General features: G+C 38.3%; 2 protein-coding genes across 3 annotated transcripts in view; one reads left to right on the plus strand and one right to left on the minus strand.

Annotated features, from left to right (window-relative positions):
• The first annotated feature begins 853 nt into the window (after positions 1-853).
• Positions 854-14,508, plus strand: LOC101413861 (anterior gradient protein 2 homolog). Of its 2 annotated transcripts, none has more exons than XM_004467945.3 (8): positions 854-984; positions 4,554-4,699; positions 5,410-5,473; positions 5,593-5,645; positions 7,338-7,411; positions 9,637-9,700; positions 11,949-12,032; positions 14,210-14,508. In XM_004467945.3, exons 2-8 carry the CDS (start codon positions 4,561-4,563, stop codon positions 14,257-14,259), a joined length of 528 nt encoding a protein of 175 aa, XP_004468002.1. In that variant the 5' UTR covers positions 854-984; positions 4,554-4,560; the 3' UTR covers positions 14,260-14,508. The 2 variants fall into 2 exon arrangements, with proteins under 2 accessions (XP_004468002.1, XP_071071233.1); XM_071215132.1 differs by having other exon boundaries at positions 963-1,006.
• A 1,250-nt stretch (positions 14,509-15,758) lies between these two features.
• The window catches only part of TSPAN13 (tetraspanin 13), a 41,358-nt gene continuing 33,259 nt past the window's right edge, over positions 15,759-23,857 (minus strand). Inside the window, exons 5-6 of the mRNA XM_058296912.1 lie at positions 23,064-23,177; positions 15,759-20,394 (exon numbers count right to left, since the gene is read on the minus strand). Coding sequence (XP_058152895.1) covers positions 20,320-20,394; positions 23,064-23,177 — 189 coding nt within the window. The 3' untranslated portion in view covers positions 15,759-20,319. The remainder of the gene's footprint in view (positions 20,395-23,063; positions 23,178-23,857) is intronic.

A 23,857-nucleotide genomic window follows, 5' to 3' on the forward strand; every position in this document is an offset into this window, starting at 1 on the left:
TCAAAGTTACTCTTTTTAGAGCTTGTGATTAAATTTCTGTTAAGAGTTCTTCATGCTGAGCTTTTAAGAATTGCACATAGCTTTATGAACAAGACACAGGATTTAAATTTTCTGATTAAAAAAAATCTGAATTCTATCTTAAAACTTTAGTGAGTAATTGCCTAATATTGAGTGAAAAAGATAGTTGTAACCTTAGTTTCTAGGTCTGAAAACTGGGTAGATGTCTTCCTGCATCCCTTATAGGAAAGTTTGCTATTAAATTAGAAAATATCTGTGAAACGTGCTTGAAAACTCTTTGTGGGGAGGTTGCTTCATATACGCAGCAGTAACTATTATGAGCACATACTATGAGGGTGTCTTTTTTTCAACAACTTCCTCAACTGTGAAGTGTTACGTGGGTGCTTAATTTGTAATTTTTTTTTCCAAACCTATAGTAAATGTAAATTTTATTTATCAGGAAAGAAGCCTAACTATACCGTGGAAAATAATTTGTACCATAATGGACTATTGCAGGTTATATCACTGTAGGGGCTTAGAATTGTTAATCATCTCATGTGTGTTCAACTAAATAAAGGCAATCTGCCCAAAGGGAAGGGAAAAAAAAAAACCTACAAACTACAAACTCTGTCCAATCACCTAAAGACAAATCAGCCTTCGGACAAATCAAATGTCTTCATTTAAAGCTTACCTGGATTTGGCTTTCTGCCCATCTTTTCCAAACCTATTTATAATATACTTTCACAAACCGTTAAAAAACATGCATGCTGAAAAGCATAACTTCTGCATGCTAATATTAAAAACAAAGAACTTTTTAACCCAGGGAAAACTATCATTTGGGAAAAGGAAGTTTGGTTTCCAAGTTAGCAACATGTAAATACATGATTAGTGGGTGGGATTGAGGTGTGCTCCGCTGCATAAATAAGAGACTCGGGCTGTACCGACACACACTGAAGCTTGGACTGTGTCCTGGCTGCCTCGTATCAGGTAGGTGGGTGGAGAAATCCAGGTAAGCCTCCTGACAATGGCTTTGGAAGGGAACTTGCTAGAGTGAGCTTTGGCCTCCAATTGCTGTGTAAATTTTGCAGGCAATTACCAGGGAGAGAAATGCAAGGTAGTTCCAAAGGTGGTGAAGTAGAATTTAGAGAGAGAATAATGGGATTTCCAACAAAAGGTTTTCTGGGGACTTTCTTTGGTTAGAGAAGGCAGTGTTGTGTTTCTAAGTGGGTTCCAAGTAATACTTTCTCCTTTAGGAAGCAGGAGGTTTATGAGTGGGTGAACTCTGGGAGTTTTCAAGCCTGGGATTTTAGTCTCCGTTAACGTGCCCTCAGTTGAACATCAGATGCTCTACCTCTCTCCCGCTGGCTAAAGCTAAGGCCACAGGCTCCTTACCTGTGAAACCTCAGCTGGACTACCCCCTTGGAATGTATCATTTCAAATTGGGAAACCGGTTTCTTTTTCTGTCTGGTGTAAAAATACTCTTGTTGCTTCTTCAGTGCACAGTATCTGTCAGAGGAGAGAACTGTTTGCTTTACTAAAGCATTTATGAATAGGGACATTGACACTTCCTGCAGGTTCACTCCTCACTAAAGTTAAGAGGACCAGGGATATAATGACACACATCATGGGGGGGAGAGGGGGGGAATGTGTCTAAATTACCAATATCTTTCATGATTAGCATCCTGATTGGAGGCATTCATATGAAGTTTGCAAAGCAGTCTATCCAGATTATGAAAACTTGGTATAGGAAAAACTCAGAATGTCACCTTAGAGTAGTGCATTTGTACAGCAGCGGTTATATTAGGCTTCTTTGAGTCATCCGGCCATAAAACATGCGTAATATATCAACAGTTTCAACTGATAAGCTCTTGCAAGGGATCCTCATAGGCCCCGCACAACAGGAACAGTCATAATAAGAACTGAATAAAATACTTCTAAATTGTAATTTTAGAAAATACATTCTCCAGAGAAAAAAAGCTTCACCACCACTTTATTATCTTTTGAAAGATGCTGTGTTATAAATAAAATACAAAATTAAATGTTTGTTTATAAATTAAAATTAGTTATTTGCCATGAGATGATATATTTTTGAATCAATAAGTATTCCAAAAATACAATTATTTTTACATAGAAGTTCTTGAATTTTTTTAACATTTAAAGAAAGTGTTCATACCAAGTAGGCATGGTATTGTTAACATGTAGGACACTCGAATTATTTCCATAGAATAATAGGAGAAAAAAACTGTTACTGGCATTTCTGTGAATTTATGAGTGTAGTAAGTGGAGAAAATGCCCCTTTGCTTTTTGTTTTTCCATTTTTTTTAGTAAGACATTTTGGGGCTAAATACTTTGACTTGGGTAGTAATTGGTCAGTTTAATAATAGGTATCGTCTGAATTTGGTAACTTAGCAAGGATATTTTCTCTCTCTTTTTGTAAATCACCTAACCCTTAGCAAATGTCCCACTCAAGCTATTGGATCATGAGAAATTTTCTCTCTTAAAAACACTTAGCAGTGATAGTTCATCCTGCTTCCTTTGCAGAGTTCGATATAATTTAAAACTGATACCAATGTTATATTAGGTGCTATCATTTCATATTTCTTTTTAAGCAGTTTCAGTCACTGGATTTACCAAGTCTCCAGGTCCACATATTATGTCCCTAGGTAACCTTAGTGACTTGTCAGTGCAACTCACTTTGCTAGCTAGCTCACCCCCTCACTCACATGGGGATCTTATCTTGCCATTCACTTTCCTGATCATGGACACCTGCTTCAGTAGGAATGCAACTTTTCCAAGAATTAACTGTGGATATAAGAAAGAAACAGAATTTAACAGATGGGGTTTTTCTGTTATGAGTCCCACTGAATATTTTTGTGCACTTAAGTGCATGCCCAAAGCCATCTACCTATGCAGACCCACAAAGAGTCAAAGAATTATATCACTTACTTGATGTATTTTACTCAATTCATAGCTAATATAGAGTTTGACTAGAAGTTACCCTAAGGGAGCAGTTGTAGCTTAGTTGTTGAGCCCCTGCTTCCCACATACAAGGTCCCAGGTTCAATCCCCAGTACCTCCTATTAAAAAAAAAAAAAGTTACTCTAGAGCAGGGGTTCTTAATCTTTTGTGTTCTGTGGACTCCTTTACCATTCAGGTGAGAAACATGGACTCCTTACTAAATCCACACTATACTGTATTATTTAATAACTACATCACACCAGCACCAGCATGTCCCTACAAGAATAATGTCTTTTTTTTTTTTAATTTTCAACAAAAGTGCACGTATCCCCTGAAATCTTTCCATGGGCCCCTTGGGGGTCTGTATTAGTTAACCAAAGGGATGCTGATGCAAAATACCAGAAATCGGTTGGTTTTTATAAAGGGTATTTATTTGGGATAGGAGCTTACAGATACCAGGCTGTAAAGCATAAGTTAGTAACCTCACCCTAGTCTTTTGCCACATGTTGGAGCAAGATGGCTGCTGAGGTCTGCGAGGGTTCAGGCTTCCTAGGTTCCTCCCTTCCAGGGTCTTGCATCTCTCTGGGTTCAGGGTTACTATCTTCCTGGGGCTTGCTTCTCTTTTCTCTGAGCTTACTATCTGGGGCTCCAGCTTAAGGCTTCAGCATCAAACTCCAACATGAAAACTCCAACATCAAAAACCCTTAACTCTGTCCTTTGCCATGCCTTTTATCTGTGAGTCCCCAGTGCCCTACTGGCCCAAGAGGTTTACATAATTAGTCACTCAAGCAAACCTATGAATTCAATATGATCTAATACGCCCAGAGGAAAAGATCAGTTTACAAACGTAATCCAATATTTCTTTTTGGAATTCATCAATATCATCAAACTGCCACAGGATCCAAAGACCCCTGGTTAAGAATCCCTGCCCTAGAGAGAGAGTTGTGTGGAGAGTGGAAACACGTTTTCAGTTAAGTGGCAGCATTGAGAGGTTCTAAATGAAATAAGCAATCATTTTACTCAGTCTCCCTTCTTCAAAAGCAATATCCCTACTTAAACGGAAGGTTAAAGAAGTGCATGTACATGGAGTAATATTTTCAGGGTGCAAAATGGGAATGAGCACTGCAAAACTGCAAGATCCAGAAACCTTGATTCAGAACCTAGCTCATAAATCTTTCATCTCACTGAATTTCAGATTCTTCATCTAGAAATTGAGGAAAAGAGGAGGTAATCCCTAAAGTGCCTTCCTGTACAATTTTTTAAAATATAAATTTAAATGTAAAATCCCTTAGCTATATGAGTATATACATACATGCATATATCTATATATATACACACACAGTGTATCTATATCTAGCTATCTCTATATAGACCTGCATCCATATATCCATAACTATTTAGAGATAAGTTGAGAGAGAGATAGCAGACAGATAGACACAGACAGACAGACATACTGTATATTCTTAGGGAAATCCTCAGCATGTGTTCAGTCTCAGAAGGCCTCAGTTCCTGTTATACCCCATTGTTGTGATACAATCTGAAAATACTGAACACTGATAATTCTGTTTTGTTTTATTGGCTTTTGTCTTCCATATCAGATCTGCCATGGAGAAGATTTCAGTGTCAGCGTTCTTGCTCCTTGTGGCCCTCTCCTATACTCTGGCCAAAGATACCACAGTCAAGCCCGGAGCTAAAAAGGACACAAAGGACTCTCATATCAAACTACCCCAGACTCTCTCCAGAGGTAGGAATCAGCTTTTTGTGGCTTCCAACTGCTAATTGGAAAAGATTTTCTAAATCTTGGTGCTGAGATTTGTATGTGGAATATATTTTGAAGATTTACTTATTTCCCGCCTTCCCCTCCTTCCGCTCTGCTGTTTTTTCTGTCTGTGTTGTCTTCTCTTCTCATTTTCTCTCTTCTAGGATTCACCGGTATTCAATCCTGGAGACTTCTGATGGGGAAAGAGGTTCCCTGTCAATTGTGCCACCTTAGTTCCTGGTTTCTGTGCTTCACCTTGACTTTCCCCTTGTCTCTCTTTTGATGCGTCATCATCTTACTGCATGACTTACTTGCGCAGGGCACTGGCTCGCCACGCGGCACTCATGCGGGCACTGCCTAAGTATGCAGGCACTCTCTTGCCATGCGGGCGTGCTTTCTCTTCTTCTTTTTCACCAGGAGGCCCCAGGGATTGAACCCACTTCCTCCCATATGGTAGGTGGAAGCTCTATCACTTGAGCCACATCTGCTTCCCTGGAATATATTTTGGTTTATAGGGTTGGGGTTTTTTTTTTCCCCATTTATGAGAGTTTATAATTATTTCTACATTCTCCAGAGGTTTTTCTTCTTCTTTAGTATCACGTATATATTTATCTCAAACATTATTATTGCTTTTCAACATCTTTGGGTTTGAAATTATATTAGCTTTAAATATACTGGGGTTCATTTTGTTCCAGGTTGGGGTGATCAGCTCATCTGGACCCAAACCTATGAAGAAGCTTTATACAAATCCAAAACAAGGTAAAGACAAGAGTTACAGAGAGCTCTCTTCAAAGCTCTCAAGAGCACCATCTAGTGATATTTAGCTATACATGAAATCCTATTCATTAAAAACCATTTCATCTTTTTCTTTTATAAAGCAACAAACCTTTGATGATTATTCATCACTTGGATGAATGCCCACATAGCCAAGGTAATTTACTCATCAAAATAAGGTTTCTTTTGTAGGCATTTAGCTTTAAGGGCAACATTGGGATCACCCATCTTTGTATCCTTAGCACCTAGCTCAGTTGAATAAAAAGAATATCTTATGTAGTATGTGTGTGTGTGTGCGCGTGTGTGTATCTTAGGACCTTGTACATGGGAATCAGGTGCTCAACAACTGAGCTACATCTGCTCCCCTAAAAATATATTTTAAACTAACTTAAGATATTGTCACGTGTTGTTGTTTTTTTATCCCCCACCTTGCGGCTTTTTATGTGCTGTCTGCCCTCTGTGTCCATCGGCTGTGCATTCTTCTGTGTCTGTATTTATTTTTTATTTCCTCTCCCGCCTTGTGGCTTGCTTGCTGTCTGCTGTCTGTGTCCATTTGCTGCGCACTCTTCTGTGTTTTTGCTTGTCTCCTTTTTTTGTTGTTGCGTCACTGTGCTGGGTCGGCTCTCCACGGTGCTTGCGGGCTGGTGCCTGTGGGCCAGGCAGTGCTCCACAGTGCTTGCAGGGGAGCCTGCCTTCACAAGGAGGCCCTGGGAAGCAAACCCAGGGCGTCCCATATGGTAGACGGGAGCCCAACTGATTGAGCCACTGCCGCTTCCCTGTCACATATTTTTTATTAACCATTAGTGCATATTTGAAAAGCAGGCTCTTGGGCTCATCCTTGAATGTTGGCTTTAACTTCAAAATACAGCCTGCACTTAGAAGGGCCCATGCTTGGTTTAATGCTCTGCCATTGCTGTCTTAAATTTCTTAATATTTGAACACGAGTTTCTACATTTTCATTTTACACAGGACCCCCTATATTATACAGCTGGTCCTGCTAAAATCCAACCACTTCCCATTGCCTCATTACCCCTGCCCTGGTCCAAGCCAACATCGCATTGTGCCTACAATACTGTACCAGCCACCTAACTGGTCTCACTATACACTATAGTTTAGTGCCCCCACTATAGTTGTAAACCTAAAAGAGAGCTTATCACTTACGTGCTCAGGTGGCTTCTCATCACAGGTAACATTAAACCCAAGTTCCTGACCATGGCCTACAGGACCTGGCCCCTGGCACTCCTTTCTTCCTGTCTCTCTCCCCTTGCTCTCTCCATCTAGCCTGACCTGGGGGCTATTCTTCTGACATGCAAGCTCATGCCCACCTCAGGGCTATTGCACTTGCAGTTCCTTCTGCCTAGAGTGACCTGTCCCCAAAGTCTTAGAACAGGTGTACCTCACTTCAATGTCGCCTCTTCAGAAAGTTCTTCCCTGGCCATCCCATACTTCATAAATCCCTTACCTCACTTTATTTTTCTTTTTCTTCAGAGTACATATATCCACCTGAAATTATTTGCTTACTTGTTTATGGTCTCTCAAACAAGTATTTGAATTCTAGAAGAAAGCACTGTTTCTTTTCCCACTACTCTATCCTCATTGCATGGAACAGTGCCTATCTCATAGTAGCCACTCGATAAATAGTGAAAAAAAAAATTTGATAAATAAATGAATGGATGAATGAATGTATGAATGGAAGAAAACAAAGATAGCCAATGGCACAGATATTATTCATTTGCTGAAAGGGCAAAGTACAATATTTCATTAAAAATTCCATTCAACTTAAAATATAACAGAATAGTTTTAACCAATGATGATATGGGTGCATAATGAGCTTTTCATTATATTATAGCTTTAAAGAAAGCATTTGCTGAAAACAAAGAAATTCAGAAATTGGCAGAGCAGTTTGTCCTCCTCAATCTAATTGTAAGTTGACTTTTCATCATCACTGACATTTCTCCTATGCTCATAATCTGAAATGGATGATTCATTTTGCATATACATCTTAGTTATACTACATTAACTGGGATCTGCTCCTAATATATCATCCCATAGATGAAAGAAAATATCCTTTCTCTCTTCCATTTATCTTGCATGTCTATGTTTTTACCTATAACTAACAATTTTAAGTTTTCTGAAAATACACCCCTGTAGTCAGGATTTTCTCTATTGCTATAATAATCAGAAGGTGTTTGTGTTTTGCAAAATACTCCAATATGCAAATTCCCTGTGCCCCTACAGTCCTAGCAACTCCACACCCATTCTTACTCCTTGTTCCCTCTGTCTTGGAAGAGTCAGCCCTCTGGCAGTCCAAATCTAATCATTGTGCTTTAGGCCTCACTATCCCACCTTCCTTTATGCCACCACCCCTCCTGTTCCTCAAGCTTGCTTTCTTTCCAAGTTCTTACTACTCAGTATACAAACAGGTTCCACCTTCTAAAATCAAACGAAAACAGTTATAGTTAACCAAGTATCTCAAGTTATCTTCACTCCCTATCTCCCATCCCTTCCCCTTTCCTCTTCACAGTTTGGCTCCTCAAAGAACAATCTATACCAGCAGTTCTACTTCCTCACCTCCCTCCCACAGGCTCCTCTTCCTTCTTCCTCCCTTAATGCTAGTGATTCTGTGAATCTGCTCTTGACTCAAGTCTCTTCAGATTTTATAAACTCTCAACCACTTCATCTACACCCTGCCTGTCATCAATACCTACACTCTCAGAATTCCCACATCTTATCCAAACACTCAACAACAAAACCTGTGTATCTGACCATGTTCCAGATATCCCATAATTAACTTAAATTCAACAGTGAATTTATTGACTTGCTCCAAGCTTTTCAAATATCTCTTCTTTCTCTACTCTCTATTTCATTCAAAGTGGCCCTGTTCTAGAACAGACTCTTCTATTCACCTCCAACAGCCCATCAGCTGAGAAGCCCTATGCTTCTAACTTCTAAATATCCCTACTATTGGACTTTTCCCTGTAAACTCAGGACCACTATTTTATTTGTAGGACGTTTTCACTTTTGCCCAATATACTGCTATACTACTACATGGCTCTCTGACCACAAGATAAACTCCTCCTAATCACCACCTGGCTCTCAGGGTATTTGCTTCAAAGACCAGGTTGGGATATTCTAATCCTCTTCATCTCTTCAGTGGCTCTCATCTGTTTCTGAACAACTGAAAACTCTGTAGCATAGGTGTATAAGGCCATCCATAAGCCAGACCCTGCGGCACCTCTCCAGCACCTTCTCTCACCACTCCCCTCATGCGACCTCATCCCACACCTCAGTCCTTCTCAAATCCTCTTCCCCCTACCTGGAGTGGCCTTCTCCCTTTCCACAGAAGTGATTCCTGTTGATTTTCTAAGATTGCTCATTATTCCAAAAAGTCCTCCTTGAGCCTGCAGCTGCGCTCAATGCCCTGTTCTGGACACCCCATGCCTGCTTATCCTCTGTCATAACATGTCACCCACTGGGTCCTCAATACTAGTTTTCTCATCTGTATTTTCCAAAAGACCAGGAGTTCTTAATCTTTTTTGTTCCACGGACCCCTTGCTAGGTCCAAACTACACTATACTGTGTATGATTTAATAAATATATCACACCCACACCAACACATCCCCAGAAGGTTTTTTTGAATTTAAATTCAAGCTCATTGACCCCTCATTAAGAACTCCTGCAATAGAATGTGCATTCATTAAAGACAAGTGCTATGGCCTGCTAAATAAGTAAAATAAAATGCTAAAGAAGGAAATTATAAAGGGTAGGTCAATGTTCCAGATGACCTGTGTTTGTTTCAATTTTTTCAAAAAAGACTTCTACTTTTTTCATTAGCCAATCTCCTCCCTACCTCAGACAAGATCTCATCCCCAAAGGCTACAGCTGCCTTGAAATTCTCCCTTCTTGTACTTGTTCACTCTTTGTCTGTATCACATACATTCAGCCTTTACATTCTGCATCACATCCTGCTCTTATTTATTGATATAGGCATGGAACTTCTTTCTCCACCTATATTATAAACTCGTCATAGAAAAAATATGCTCTAAAGTATCTTAACGTACCTAAAAACAGGCATCTTTTAAATTAACAAGCTTGAAAATAACTGATGAATAGACAAACTAAAAGCTGCCATTTTGTTTTAATCTTAGTATGAAACAACTGACAAGCATCTTTCACCTGACGGCCAATATGTACCGAGGATTATTTTTGTTGGTAAGTGAAGGTGACAACGACATGAAACACACTGAAGATCACACAAACACTACCATATCCAGTCCTGGGTTCTCCTCAGCCTAACCCCCACCACACCAGCGCCAGTGTCGTTGCTAAGCTCTAGCAAGGGGCAGAACTTTTCTTTGAGTTTCAGAACATATTCTTGTAGAAAATGTGAACGCCTACCTATTTCCATGGGTACCATTTTTTCTCATCTGCTGATTTTTTTTTTTTTATTTTCTGCCACAAATATATTTGAGGGGGGAAGCATCCTGTTAACTGTTTATAATTTTCCTGACTACATCAGCTTTGCAAATATTTATTTTTAATCTGGCAAAATTTCAGTGTTGGAATTTCTGACATTTTTGATAAGTATTTTTGTGAAAGTTAGGAATATGAGTCAAAAAAACAAAACAAAAATGAGAAAACAGAGGAGACATGCTCTGTCCTGCCACTGATAGATTCCATAAGCTGTTCCTTCTGCGTCAAGACTTTTCCTGCTTCTCCCTTCCCAGTAGGTGACATGACCTACTTAGCTCCCCACTCATTCCCACCATATGTACCATGTTCCTCTCATTGGTAGCACTTTTCTGTTAGGTTTTGCATTTAATGGGTGATTATCTAATAAATCTTTCACCCTTGAGAATATAAGCTCCATGATGGTCAAGGCTGTATGTGCTTCTGCTCACAACCACATCCCCAGAATGACTCTGTGCTCTGTTCTCAATAAATATTTTTTGGATGATTGGATGAATAAATTGAGTTTGATAAAAATTATACTAATTTAAGAAAAGTCACTTATTAAATCCAGCACATAGCAGAACTCACCCTAGCCAAGTGGTCCACTTATGTCATTCACCAAAGTTTACATTAAATTTATAAAATAGGAGAGAAAAACAAGTGAAAGGGAAAAAGGAGGAAGTCTGAACTAGAGCACTGATTTCACACATTTGTCACAATTTAGAACGTTTAGACTCCTTAAATTGAAAGGGAACGTAAAGGTCATCCAGTCTCACTCTGTGCAGGAACTCATTTTATAGGATTCTTGTCTGGGGGCATTTTAATCCATGTTCCATAACTTCAGTCCAAAGACCCAACTCTGAGGCAAGGGGGCTTGTTCTGGCTCCGTGGTGCTCACCCAGGTGATTAGAATCACCCGGAGGATTTTTAAGCTCCTGTGCCCAGGCCACACCTCAAACCAATTAAGTCAGAGCTGGGAAGCAGGCATCAGCAGTTTTAAAAGCTCCCCAGGTGATTCCAATGTGGAGCAAGGGTGGTAAACCAGGTGTTAAAGACCTTTTTTATGCTGATTCCTTACAAACCTGATACTCTTTGTATCCTCTACATCCAGCAGCCAGAGAGTAGGTCTTTGTTGAACAAATGAATGTCTGCTTATTTTAATGTGTCTGTTGGTCCTAGTCCCACAACCTGAAATGACAAACTGTCCACTCAGGTACCAGTGACCAAATTTGTGTGCATGCAGATTGTCCTCACTTGTCCCCTTCATCAGGACATGGATCTTAGGCTCCTCCAATCATCTCCCTCAAGGCAAGATTTCTACACCCCTCCTCATCCTGACAACTGTCCTTTGCTGGCACCTATTTTTAAATACCTTTTTTGTCCCTCATTAATTAGATCATATTAAATAGAAAGCATGAATTTAGATGGATTTAGAACTAGAATAAATGTGTATTTAAGGGAAGACTATTCCGTCTATTTTTAAAATGCAGCTGATTCACAGCAAAATTTTTAAAAAATAGACTGGCCCTACATGCTTATTTGCCCTTTGCTGTTCCCAAGGGCTTGCATTCTTGTATTCATTGAAAAATCCTTTGGTTGTGAACACGGCATCAGATGTAGGTTTTTAATCATCTAGGTTGTTCTTGGTAACACATTTCAACTGCAATATACTCCTTTCAAGAATTTAAAAATAATTCTGTAGTGGAGAATGCCAATGTTTTCACCGAAAAACAAAATACCACCCTCATTTCATATATATTACTCTGATTTTCAGGCTACTATGGACAGGAAACCCAGGTTCATGACCTTTTTCACAAACAGCTCTGTGCAACTGTTGAATGCTCTCTGCCGTGATTTGGCTACTGGTCTCTAGGCGGATGGAATAGAACTCTGATCCAGTGGGACGCACAGTGTTCCTTTCACAGGAACTGGCTACCCAGGCTTCTTCACACAATAGAGGGCTACTTAGAAGCAAAGCACTCCGTTGCCTTTTGTTTTTTCTTTGCAGACCCATCCCTGACAGTGAGAGCAGACATCACTGGAAGATATTCAAATCGTCTCTATGCTTATGAACCTTCAGATACAGCTTTACGTAAGTGTCACCTTCTTTGAACATGGTGAGGTGACAAAGTTCTGCTCTGGGACACTAGACAACTTGACCCTAAAAAACCCTGTGTCCTTGGGCAAATCACACACATGCTCTCTGTTTTCTGTGGCTAAAAGCTCAGAAGATGAATCACTTAATTATTTAGATGAGGTATCTTCTTTCTAAGAGGATTCTATGACCTTACAGAATAATAAATGCTTTTCCTGTTTGTTCTTAGACACAAACACAATTCCTTCTACAACAACAAATGAGTATAATGGTTGTAGTAATCTGTATACTATGTTGATTTTCTAAAATTTTCCCAAATAACCGAAGTGAAAAAACTTTGTGTAGTTCGTTAAAGTAGAATTAGACTGCATTCTAGTTCCATTTTGAATATCAACAGGAAAAATGAAGGAAAAAAAGAAAAACATTGGAGACCTAATGCAGACATACCTAAATAAGAAGCTGTCCATAAATATGCCTCTGATTAGTCCTTCTTGGAACAAAATCAGGTTTCATTTTAGGAATCAATTTTGATCACTTAGTAGTGGTTGCCTATAACTGTGCTGCCCACTGTGGTAGTCATTATCCACATGTTGCTGTTTTGTGTTTTAATAAAATATTTAAAAACTTAGTTCTTCAGTCACCCGAACCACATTACATCTCAAGTGTTCAGTGCACAGGTCCTGAGTACCTCCATCATCACGGAAACTTCTTTCGGGCAGCACTGACCTAGAACATTAGGTTTGGGAAGGATTACAAGGCTGCCTGCTGAGAAGCAGGAGATTATCGTTGTCCATTAGCAGTGTGTGCAGCAGCTGCTGGGAGGATCAGAGGGAGCACAAATATTTGCCGTTCTCTAGACAATAGCAAATAGCTTAAGACTTTGGACTCCTTAAAGGTGGTTATGGTGCACAGGTACTAACACAGTGCCTCGGAGAACAGGCATTTTATAAATATTTGCAGAAAGAATGAATAAGGGAGCCAAGAGTGCCTACAACTGAAAGCAGAATTGCATCCAGCAGCCATGTGGAATCTAAGCCCTCTCTTGACATAGATGTGGACACAACCATTCTAAGGTCCACAGGATGGAGGAATAGAGTATGGATGAGAGTGGACTTACTGATATTCTATACATGAACTATTGTGATTAGTAATCGAAGAAAATGTGGCATTTGTGTGGAGAAAGTGGCCATGGTGGGTGCTGGGGGTAGGGAGTGGTAGGAAGAGATGTGATGTGGGGGCATTTTCGGGGGTTGGAGTTGTCCTGGGTGGTGCTGCAGGGACAGTTACGGGACATTGTATGTCCTCCTGTGGCCCACTGGGTGGACTGTGGGAGAGTGTGGGCTATGGTGTGTACCACTGACCATGAGTTGTAGCAGTGCTCAGAAATGTATTCACCAAATGCAATGAATGTCTCATGATAATGGAGGAGATTGTTGTTATGGGGGGAGGAGTGGGGGGTATATGGGGACCTCATATTTTTTTAATGTAACATTTAAAAAATGACAAAAAAAATAAAAATAAAAAAAATTTAAAAACAAGAATGAATAAGCAGCTGCTCAGTGCCTTCCATCACATGGGCATCTTAGATTACATAACTCATTTGCAAGAATTGCTGCAGAAAGAATAGTGATCTAGAGTTTGGACTCTGGATCACTATCACATATTAACTGAGTAACCCTGAGCAAGCTACTCAACCTCTCTGCCTGTTCCTCATCTATAAAATGAAATACTAATTGAATTTTTGTGACATTTAAAGAAACTCTTATGGGTAAAGCACTTGGTTTGCTATTATTTATTATATTCTATCTCCTTCCAAAATAATTTGTGTAGCTACAAACATCTACTAACAAATATTTCTTACACGATTTAAAATTTTCTTCTAAATACCCAAAATTTTTTTCTGTGATAAAAGGCTACTTTTAGAAGTGGGGAGTCTTGGAGAGGGAAAATTTGAGAAGTAACAAATACGCTAGAGACTTGAATTATAACGAAAGTCATTTAAATTCTTTTAGACACAAAAAAACAATTACCAAAAGATTACCAACTATTCACCCTATGGGGGGAAAAAAAAAGCACTCCATTAGAGAAGGAATGGAGTACCCAAGTTTGGGGTTTGACTATATCTACTAATATAATTAATGGTGACATCTTCACTCTTAAATTTTTCCCATTAGTTCTGGACAACATGAAGAAAGCACTCAAGTTGCTGAAGACTGAATTATAAAGAAAAATAAAGTCTGCAAAATCTTCCTTCTGTGTTAGCCCTTGAGATTTGGAAATCAGGGGGGATTTTAGAAGACTTTGGAGAATACAGAAGCACTGGTCTATATTCTGATTAGATTATGGTTTAATGTTATGATAGCTGTTTGTTTTTTTATTTGGTTCCAAGTATACTTGTATGAAAACAATATTGTATACCACGTCAGTAAGTCATGATTTTAAAAAAAAATAAATCCTTTTGGGAGAGTTCAAACCAAGGTTTTCATGGTTTTTTTTCCAACTTGGTTTCTTAGAGTAGTTACTCAGTTCATTTACCAAATAGGGCTATCGAACACATACAGAATGCCTAACGGACAAGACAAAACTAGTTCAATCAGTGAAGATAAAGACAGTTAAAGTTATCTCAATGCCCTACACGTTCACAATGGGTGACAAAGTAGATATGAGCTTAAGCATCAGAAGTATCAAATAGCATAATTTTAGAATGAAGTTATGTAGAAAGGAATGCCAAGAAAAGAAAAGGACAACACAAAAAACAGATATCTACTTGGAGATGACACCTCCCCATCCTGGCCTGGAACAGTTATGTTTATAATTTAATTTAGTAATTCAATTTTAGTCAATTTTAATGTATTTTTCCAAAAAAAAAAAAAAACCCACTGAGTTGCTCAGGGAAAGTCTTCTACTTCAGAAGACTAATTTAATGGAAAGCCATCCAAAGCACATCTACACGTCTGAACATACCCTAAAGAAATCCTGAGAATTGGTCTTGTAATAGATTTGGTCTCTAAAGGTTCTAGAGTTCTGGCTTGGGATTAATTTTGAATTGGAAACAGTGGGGGTCTCAGTGTTCCCCTTCCCTTCACCATAATGATTGGCTATGAAAAGAGCAAAGGTCAGTGACATCATGTTGATAAGATAGAGCTCAGAGCTCACTACTTACACTTGGAAAAGTTGTGAGAGGATGTGGCATAAGCCAGGGGAGCGGCTTCAGCTACTTTTAATCACAAATTCTGCCTAACAAAAAACCAGAACTGTATATCTCCTTATTACATATTTAATCTCACATTCATTATTACATGGTTTGGTTTTTTTTTAAAGATTTGTTATTTATTTCTCTCCCTTCCCCCCCTCCCCGCCAGTTGTCTGCTCTCTGTGTCCATTTGCTGTGTGTTCTGTGTCCACTTCTATTCTTGTCAGCAGCCCGGGAATCTGTTTCTTTTTGTTGCGTCATCTTGTGTCAGCTCTCCATGTGTGTGGCGCCATTCCTGGGCAGGCTGCACTTTCTTTCCCGCTGGGTGGCTCTCCTTATGGGCGCACTCCTTGCGCATGGGGCTCCCCTATGCAGAGGACACCCCTACTTGGCACAGCACTCCTTGAGTGCATCAGCACTTACATGCAGTTTCTTTTTAAGCCCAGCCCCCACTGACCTCTTTGAACTCAGAATAGCCATGGTCTATTAAGTAATTTACATATGGTTCATCGCAACTGTTTCCGGGTTGCTTTTCTTTTCTTTTTGAATATATACTTTTTTGAATAGATGCTTTGGCATTATTAATTTTTCCAAGGTCTTGAATATATTTTATGTACTTTTCTATCTCTCTCAGTGACTATTAAAGAGCTTTGTACTAATAGTAGCTGTGTATATACCGTTGATTAAATGAAATACAAAATTCTCAACAAAAATACTTCCAGAGGGAATCAGCTCCCTTCCTCTAAGCAGGTAACTTTTGCATCATGTGGCTATCTGCTGATAAAGGAAAACATTCCATTTAGAAAGATCTGTGAGGGTCAATAGGTGGGAAAAAAAGGTTTTACTTCTATACACAAGTATTTTGAATGACAACTTCTAAAATGATTCAAGATTTTTCTATGGTAGAGCAAAACAATGTTTATTTTCCCACTGGGCTGAAGTGAAAATAAGATTGTTAGGTCCTTAAAATTTATTGAATGACAAAATGTTGTTTTAAACATATAATTTTTAAAATAAATCTCGGGGAAATCAAAAGTCAACGTTGCAAGGAAAATGCTTTTCTAAGAAAAGCATGAAAGCAATGCAGAGCAAGAGGGCAAAGATATTGCTTGACTTTGGCCCAGTCTCTTCTACTTCTGAGTATTTACCCTAGGTAAATTACGCAACAGAAACACAGAATTCATTGACAATGGCAATGGTGACATTATGAAACAAATTTTTTAAAGTGGCAACCTCCAAATATAATGGTTACATAGTATATTAACATAAAGTACAATATGTTGTCAGACAAAGATAATGAATATTATGGAAGAAGAAAAAGTCTAAAAGAATTTAAGAATATCAATGCTATGACTACAACTAAAGGAAATGTGGACACACAAATTAAAAATAGTACTGAATATGAAAACATGAAAATGTTTGTTTTAAGTTCATAGAAATAATAGTAATATCTGTTATTTTTACCAAATCCCTTTATATACACCTCATAATCATTCATTTTTGTCTAAATAAATGTCAAGTGAAAGCATATCCTGACATTTCTCTTACAAGTAGGAAGTGGAGGAGTACTTTTAGAACACATTACTTCAAATATTAATAGCTCAATAAAAATGCCGTTAGCATAAAACATCCATGAAAGGTATTTACACAGATGATCAACATGCCTGATTAAACCACTTTTACCTGTTTTAGAACAGCAGTTTTCTTTACATGATCATCTATGACTGTGTACCTCTATTTTTTTCCCATGTACTCAGGAAGCCTAAGTAGGTACTAAGGTCCCCTTATATTTAGCAGTCATTGGTGAGATGAGGTCCTAGCAGCCAAAAGAAAAAGTTGCACCCAAGAGTAGAACTTTCTTCCATACCTCACCAAGGAATCAGACTTCAAAGCCCAAGTCAGCCTAACTTATTAAAAGGTGACTTATCAAGTTATGACCTCAACTACATGTAAAAAACAAGATCCTGAAAGTAAGCAAGAGTGGCTCTACCCTCCTAGTGAAGTCAAAGTCCATTCTTTGACATATATTTTAACTCATAATTACCCCCTTAAGCTTCATTTGTTCATGAATTTGTTCATGAATTCCAAAGGCTTGTTTTTTCCTGAGTCTAAAGAGAGAGCTCAGTGACTACAACCACCTGGCTGTGATCTGTTACTCAAGAACTCCAGCAGGAAGAGCTCTGTCGTCTTCCCACCACCCACCTCTTCCTCTCTCACTCTCCACTTATTGTTGGCTGGAGCATGAAGGGCAGTTAGTGCTAGTTGTTTAGAAAACAGCTCCCAACAACAAGTATTATAATTATATTTGGCAAAGAGAACACAGAATAAAAATTATCTGCTAGTCCCCAAACATACCCAAGCACAGAACAACTTTATGCATCCCCTCACTTAGCGAAAACGTGGAAAAGTTAGCATTGAACTTTATTGTCATCTCTAAGACAAAATAACTCACACATTAATGTTCATATTTTTCTCCTCTGAAATACTGTGAGAAAATATGATTCTAACTTTTTTAGACCCAACTAAAAGCGAAATAGTTACAAGTATTTACTTAGTGTATTTTCAAAATAATGAATAAACTTAAAGTAAACAAATTTGCAAAAAAAAAACTACAGCAGGTTTTTGCTTAAGGAAACTAAGAACTTAAAATCACACTTCTTCTGGTTTCCTTTCTTTCTCTGAAAGGTTCCATTCAGCAGCATTTTACTTAGGGAACATGCAGAACTGGTTTTCATACCAAAAGCATTGTTAAACAACAGAGAGATGAATTTAATCCATATGAGCTCACATTTTGGAAATCATAGTCTAACATTCTTTTCTTTGTATCAACATTATATTCTCTAGTTGAAATCTCAAGGCTTCAACATCAAGGCTAATGGGGCAAATATTCTAAGGAACAGTCCACTAGATAGAATATGTATAACAGGAGTAAGAGAAAAAACGTTGAAAGTAGCATAGTTCTTTTTACACAGAAATGCTTAGATTAGAAGAAAGGAGCACTGCTGTTGGATTTGTCTTACAACCATCTATTGCAGTTCAAGGACAGACCCTGGTCTGACTAGCCGACCCCATGCCATGCTTGTAAGCAGCTCTTCTGTGCTCAGGGGCAGTGACCATCCTGTAACCCTGGAATCAGCCTGACCTCCCCGCGGGCTCACCAGCATGTTCATTCAGGATTCAGGATGCACCTAAGAAGAGCCTTTCCAGTGGGAATTATGACGCCTATGGAACTGAGGGCATGTGTCTGTCTGTTCCCAGATCAAACGAAGATTACAGGAAACCTCATAGAAGGGTTTGGGTAATAATCGATCACCTTCAGATCTGCCTGAGAGGCTGGAAAGCCCAGATTAATTTGGCAGAGCTGCCCCATGTGCTTGAAAATATATTTTGCCCTTCCAGTGGCTAATCATCAGTTACTACCTTACAATCCTACAGTTAATAGTTCTAAATATTCATCCTTCCCAGACCCTGATTTGTAACTGGGTTGACCCAAATAAGTCCATAGCAATCGGAACACAAACCCAAGGCTGGCTCTCTCTAAATAATCCTTTCCATTCATATTCACTTGTACCAACAAAGGTATTATATTAGGGGATTCCAGAACCTCATGGGAATTTCAAAATGTAACAAAGCAAACAGAGAACACACAGAATGCCTTAAATGAAGACAGAGTTCAAAAATCTCACTTCCTTCATGTCCCCTGCAATCACATCTTATGGTACAAGTGGGAAAATCTTTTGGGTTGCCCCAGAACTCATATGACATCAAGGGATTGTCACAATTCGGTTTCTTGGAAGACTGAATATAACACTTAGCTAGTCTAAAACTTATCAAGATTATTATGAATAAAATATCACATTCTGTATACAATGTGAGACAAGAAATTTGATATTTTTGATAGTGGAAAATAACATATATTTTCCTACATAAAACTGGCTCCTCTCTTAAAGAACCTTTCTCACCATGGTGATGTTAAACCCTGAAAGATTTCAAGAAAAGATATAGGGATGACTACCAATAAACACTAGTGAAGGAAGTCCTTTTCCATGGCTCGATTATACACTAAGATAACAATACCCAGCTTTAAGTGAGACAAAGAGAACCCAAAGGTTTCCATCCTTTAATTTTTTTAAATATAATATACAGAACCACAATACTATTTCAATTTCAAATTATGGGGAGAGCATATTCAAATATGTTTGAATTTGACAAGTTGCTGTTACAATACTGAGAAATTTTTGAAAAAGGCATTTCAGATAATCAAATATCTTTTTGCAATACCAGCCAACACATTAGCAGTAACTTGTTTAAAAATGCAGTCTTTTGAACTTCGAATTATTATAAAAGGATAATCAAGATTACATATACTTTCTGAATTACCCAACTTCATTCCATTTTGAATGCTGAAGGTAAATGTTATATATTAGAACATTTCATGAGACCACTTCCCCTTCACACTTACCTGTAAAAGTCCAAAAACTAAACCAAAACTTTCCTAAAGATCCAGCTATTTCTAGAACACATTAATGTAATCCTAAAAAACTACTAGAACTAAATTATCACTTGATAGTAACAGTTTTCATCACAATACATCTTTCCTAAAAAGACAAAAAATAATAATTGGGAATTTGTATTTCCCATCCTGAACTTAACATAGAATTTCATAGGTTCTGGCTTTAATAAACCTCAACTCTTTTCCCATTAGGAACTATCCACACAGCACAGCGCCACATACAATTATTCCAGTGAGAGATAGATTTAGATTCACAATATGATCAACATGATAGTGCCATACAAAGTTTTTCTGAAGATACAAATGCTAAGAAAGGCCACAGTGGACAGTGCCAGATGCCAGATACACAGTAGATTACAGGTACTACTGAGGTTCAGAGAAGATCACAAGTTTCAATTTTTTTTTTTTTAGCGATGGAAAAACAAAAACATTTAGAGAAATGTAGGAGTAGAAATATATAATTCCACTGTCAATAATGTAATTTTTCAGATACTATTTTCTTAAACAGGCAAAACAGCTTAACTTAAAGTTAAGAGAAACTGAACAAGATCAGAATATGAAAGATTTTCCTTGTTTTCTCAAAGGAAAGCACTAGGATTAGCCCGAGGATCTTTCTGGTTCCTGTATCTGTAGGTCAACCAGACACCCAGGATCTGGAATAGAAGGAAAAAAAGAGGTAAGAGTTGTATATATTTAGTTTATCAATAAGATAACTGTAGACTCTCTGAAGCATTGTGCATTATTTGTTCTAATGGGAGAGAATTCTTTTTCTTTCTGAAAACTAAATGAGAGGTCCTAAGCAAAAATGAACATGAACACTGTGGTAAAGAGAATAACGGCCTCCCAAAGATGTCCACAGCCTAAACCCTGGAGCATGGCTATGTTACCTTCCATGCAAAAGGGACTTTGCAGATGTGACTTAATAAGGATTTTGAGGTGAAGAGATTATTCTGAATTATCCAGGTGGGTTCGCAATGTAACCAAAAGAGTCCATATATGAGGGAAGCAGGAGGGTCAAAGGCAGTGTGATGACAGAAGCAGAGTCAGAGAGAGAAGATGCTACACTGCTGGCTTTGAAAAGGCCACAAGTTGGAATGTAGGTGGTCTCCAGAAGCTGAACATGCAAGGAAACAGATTCTCCCCTGAAGCCTCAGGAAAGAATGGAGTCCTGCAAATCCAATTTAGACTTCTGACTTTTATTTTGTGCTGCTTTAAGCCATTAAATGTATGGTAATTGATTACAGCAGCTGTAGGAAATTACTACAAACACTGAATAGTCTGAAAAGCAAAAATATACATTTTGATAATTCAGGAATAAACCTGGGTTCATTAAAAATTAAGCAATAGGGAAGTGGATTTGGCTCAACTGATAAGAGTGTCCATCTACCACACGGGAGGTCCAGGGTTCAAACCCAGGGCCTCCTGACCTGTGTTGTGAGCTGGCCTATGCCCAGTGCTGATGCACACAAAGAGTGCCGTGCCACGCAGGGGTGTCACCGTGTAGGAGAGTCCCATGCACAAGGAGTACGCCCCATAAGGAGAGCCGTCCTGCATAAAAAAAGTGCAGCCTGCCCAGGAGTGGCAGCACACACATAGAGAGCTGACGCAGCAAGATGACGCAACAAAAAGAGACACAGATTCCCAGTGCCACTGACAAGAATGCAAGCAGACACAGAAGAACACACAGCAAATGGACACAGAGAGCAGACAACTGGGGAGAGGGGGAAGGGAGAGAAATAAATAAAAAATAAATCTTAAAAAAAAAATTAAGCAATAGCAAAAACCCCATAATAATTATAGTTTCTAACACAGATTATAAAATATACGCATAGTTCCTACCTCTCCAAGGGACAGGGGGATCCTATAATTATAAAAAAGTGCTGAGTTGTTAATGTGCTGTTGTCCATGTAAGGCTCACTAAGAGTTAACCAATATAGTCTGTTTTATTAAGAAATGTGTTTTCTTCCTGCTACTTCAAAATCAATTCATTTTAAATAACCAAAAATTCTACCTTCTTATACTGAAAATATACATAAATTTAATGTATATTAAATTTATGCTGCCTTTTACTCTGAAATTTTTAAAATTTGAATTCATAGCTACCCATCAGCACTTTAATTACTTCTAGGGAATTGTGTTAAGTCTGAAATTTACTTCATTGATCACAGTCATCCCTCTGGAGTCTCTCTGACAGAGGAACAAAAAGGAATTTAACAAACACATAAAGAGTACTCTATGCTAGACACTGTTCTATATAGTTCACAAAAATGATTTCAATCTTACCTATAGGTGAGGAAACAGAAGCATGGAAAGGTTTAGCAACTTGCCCATAGTCACAGAGTTAATAAACATGGAACAAGACTTCTAACCCAAATGATGCAGCTCCTGAATCCATAACCATTTGCTCTTTAACCATTTACTCCTATGTGATATACCTTATTTAGTTTGACCTGTTCATTATTGATGAACACAAGCTAGTTCAAAGGTGTGCTGTTATAAATAACAAACATTTTTGTGTGTTCATTTTAATTAGTTATAAGATTATTTCCATAAAATAAAACAGTGTGGAACTTATAAGTTAAAGAAAAAATTTAACTTTGATTCAAACTGCCAACTCAGAAGTATTAAAAAACAAATGCCCTCAGATATTGAGGATTTTATAAAGACAGTGGGGAAAGAATTCAGCATTCATTAAAAATTATCAAAATATATGTGTGTGGTTTTGCTTATAGACATATATGTTCTATATAAATGTATCAATTAATATAATACATATTAAAATAGTATAAATATATATCGTATGCAAAAAATGTTAATAATGGTGATTACCTGCAGCTTTTGAAAGGTTGGGAACAGGGAAAAATAGGGGATGGGCTAGAAGGCAATTTTTCAAAGAAAACCTTTATATAGATATGTATGTGTATACTATATTTTATATATTAATGTGTTAAACAATGTGAATGTCTTACCTATTCTAAAATTCAATTAAAGCTTATAATTTGTCAAAAAAACTCTAGAGCTAAAAGAGACCCTAGAGACAATGCAATCTAAGTTCCTCATTTATTTATTCATTACATTTTACATAAAAGCGCAAGCATTTTACCCTCTCTCACAAAGTTAATGCTAGATTTCAGAACAGAAGCCAGGTCTTCTGATTCCAAGCCCAGGGCTCCTACCTTAACAATGGTAATTTCTCAGTAAAAATACACACTGACCCAATCCAAAAATTAGGTGCCACACTAAGGTAAAATACCATACCCTCTGTTGTATAAGATCAGGGATCCCTGTGACAGAGAAGAAACCTTGAGTTATTTTCACGTACCTCTGTAAAACTGAAGAAGAGTCCAATGCCACCAACAAATCTCAAAACCTCTCCAGCATATTCTCCTATTATCGGAGCACACGGTAAGCATGGGTGGACACTTTTAGTGCAGCTCTGTATCAATTAAAGAAAAGAACTTTTATTTTCAAGTCGAATAAAAACTGCAAAAATAAAACATAACATAACAAAACATAAAATTAGTGCCAGGGTATATTACATCTAATTTAGGGCCTTGGCTCCTCAGTCAGCACCTTTAGCTCTGTGGTAGGCAGAATTCTAAGATGGCACCCAAGATCCCCACCAGTGCACACGCTCTGTATAATCCCTCCCGTTGAGTGTGGGCAGGGTTTGTGAATACGCTGGGTTAGTCACTCCCATGATTACATTGCATTATGTATGACTTGGTTTTAGCAGACCAGAGAGAAAGATTCTCATGCTGGCTTGATGTTTCCATGTTCTGAGAGGGCCACTTAATTACTAGGACCTGAGGGCAACCTCTGTATGTTGAAAGAGAGCCCCAACTGATACCCAGCAAGAAAGTGGGGACCTCAGTCCTACAGCACAAGGAAATGAATTCTGCCAACAACCAGTGAGCTTGAAAGATGATTCCTGGCTGCAGATGTGATCAGAGTCACAGGTGACACCTTGATTTCAGCATAGTGGGACCCAGAGCAGAGGACTCAGCCATCCATACTCGAGCCCCTGGCCCATGGAAACTGGAGATGATAAATAGGCAGTGGGGTTTTAAGCTGGTAAGTTTGTGTAAATTGTGTTACATAGTGATAGACACAGGC

Source organism: Dasypus novemcinctus, chromosome 5 (genome assembly GCF_030445035.2).
Source record: "Dasypus novemcinctus isolate mDasNov1 chromosome 5, mDasNov1.1.hap2, whole genome shotgun sequence".
NCBI classification, from domain to species: Eukaryota; Metazoa; Chordata; class Mammalia; order Cingulata; family Dasypodidae; genus Dasypus; species Dasypus novemcinctus.

Excerpts from the sequence above, each read along its gene's own strand:
- LOC101413861 (XM_004467945.3), top strand. The coding sequence starts at position 4,561 with ATGGAGAAGATTTCAGTGTCAGCGTTCTTGCTCCTTGTGGCCCTCTCC. Across the intron at positions 5,646-7,337 it reads TGAATGCCCACATAGCCAAG|CTTTAAAGAAAGCATTTGCT; the intron begins GTAATTTACTCA and ends ATTATATTATAG. Across the intron at positions 12,033-14,209 it reads ACCTTCAGATACAGCTTTAC|TTCTGGACAACATGAAGAAA; the intron begins GTAAGTGTCACC and ends TTTTCCCATTAG.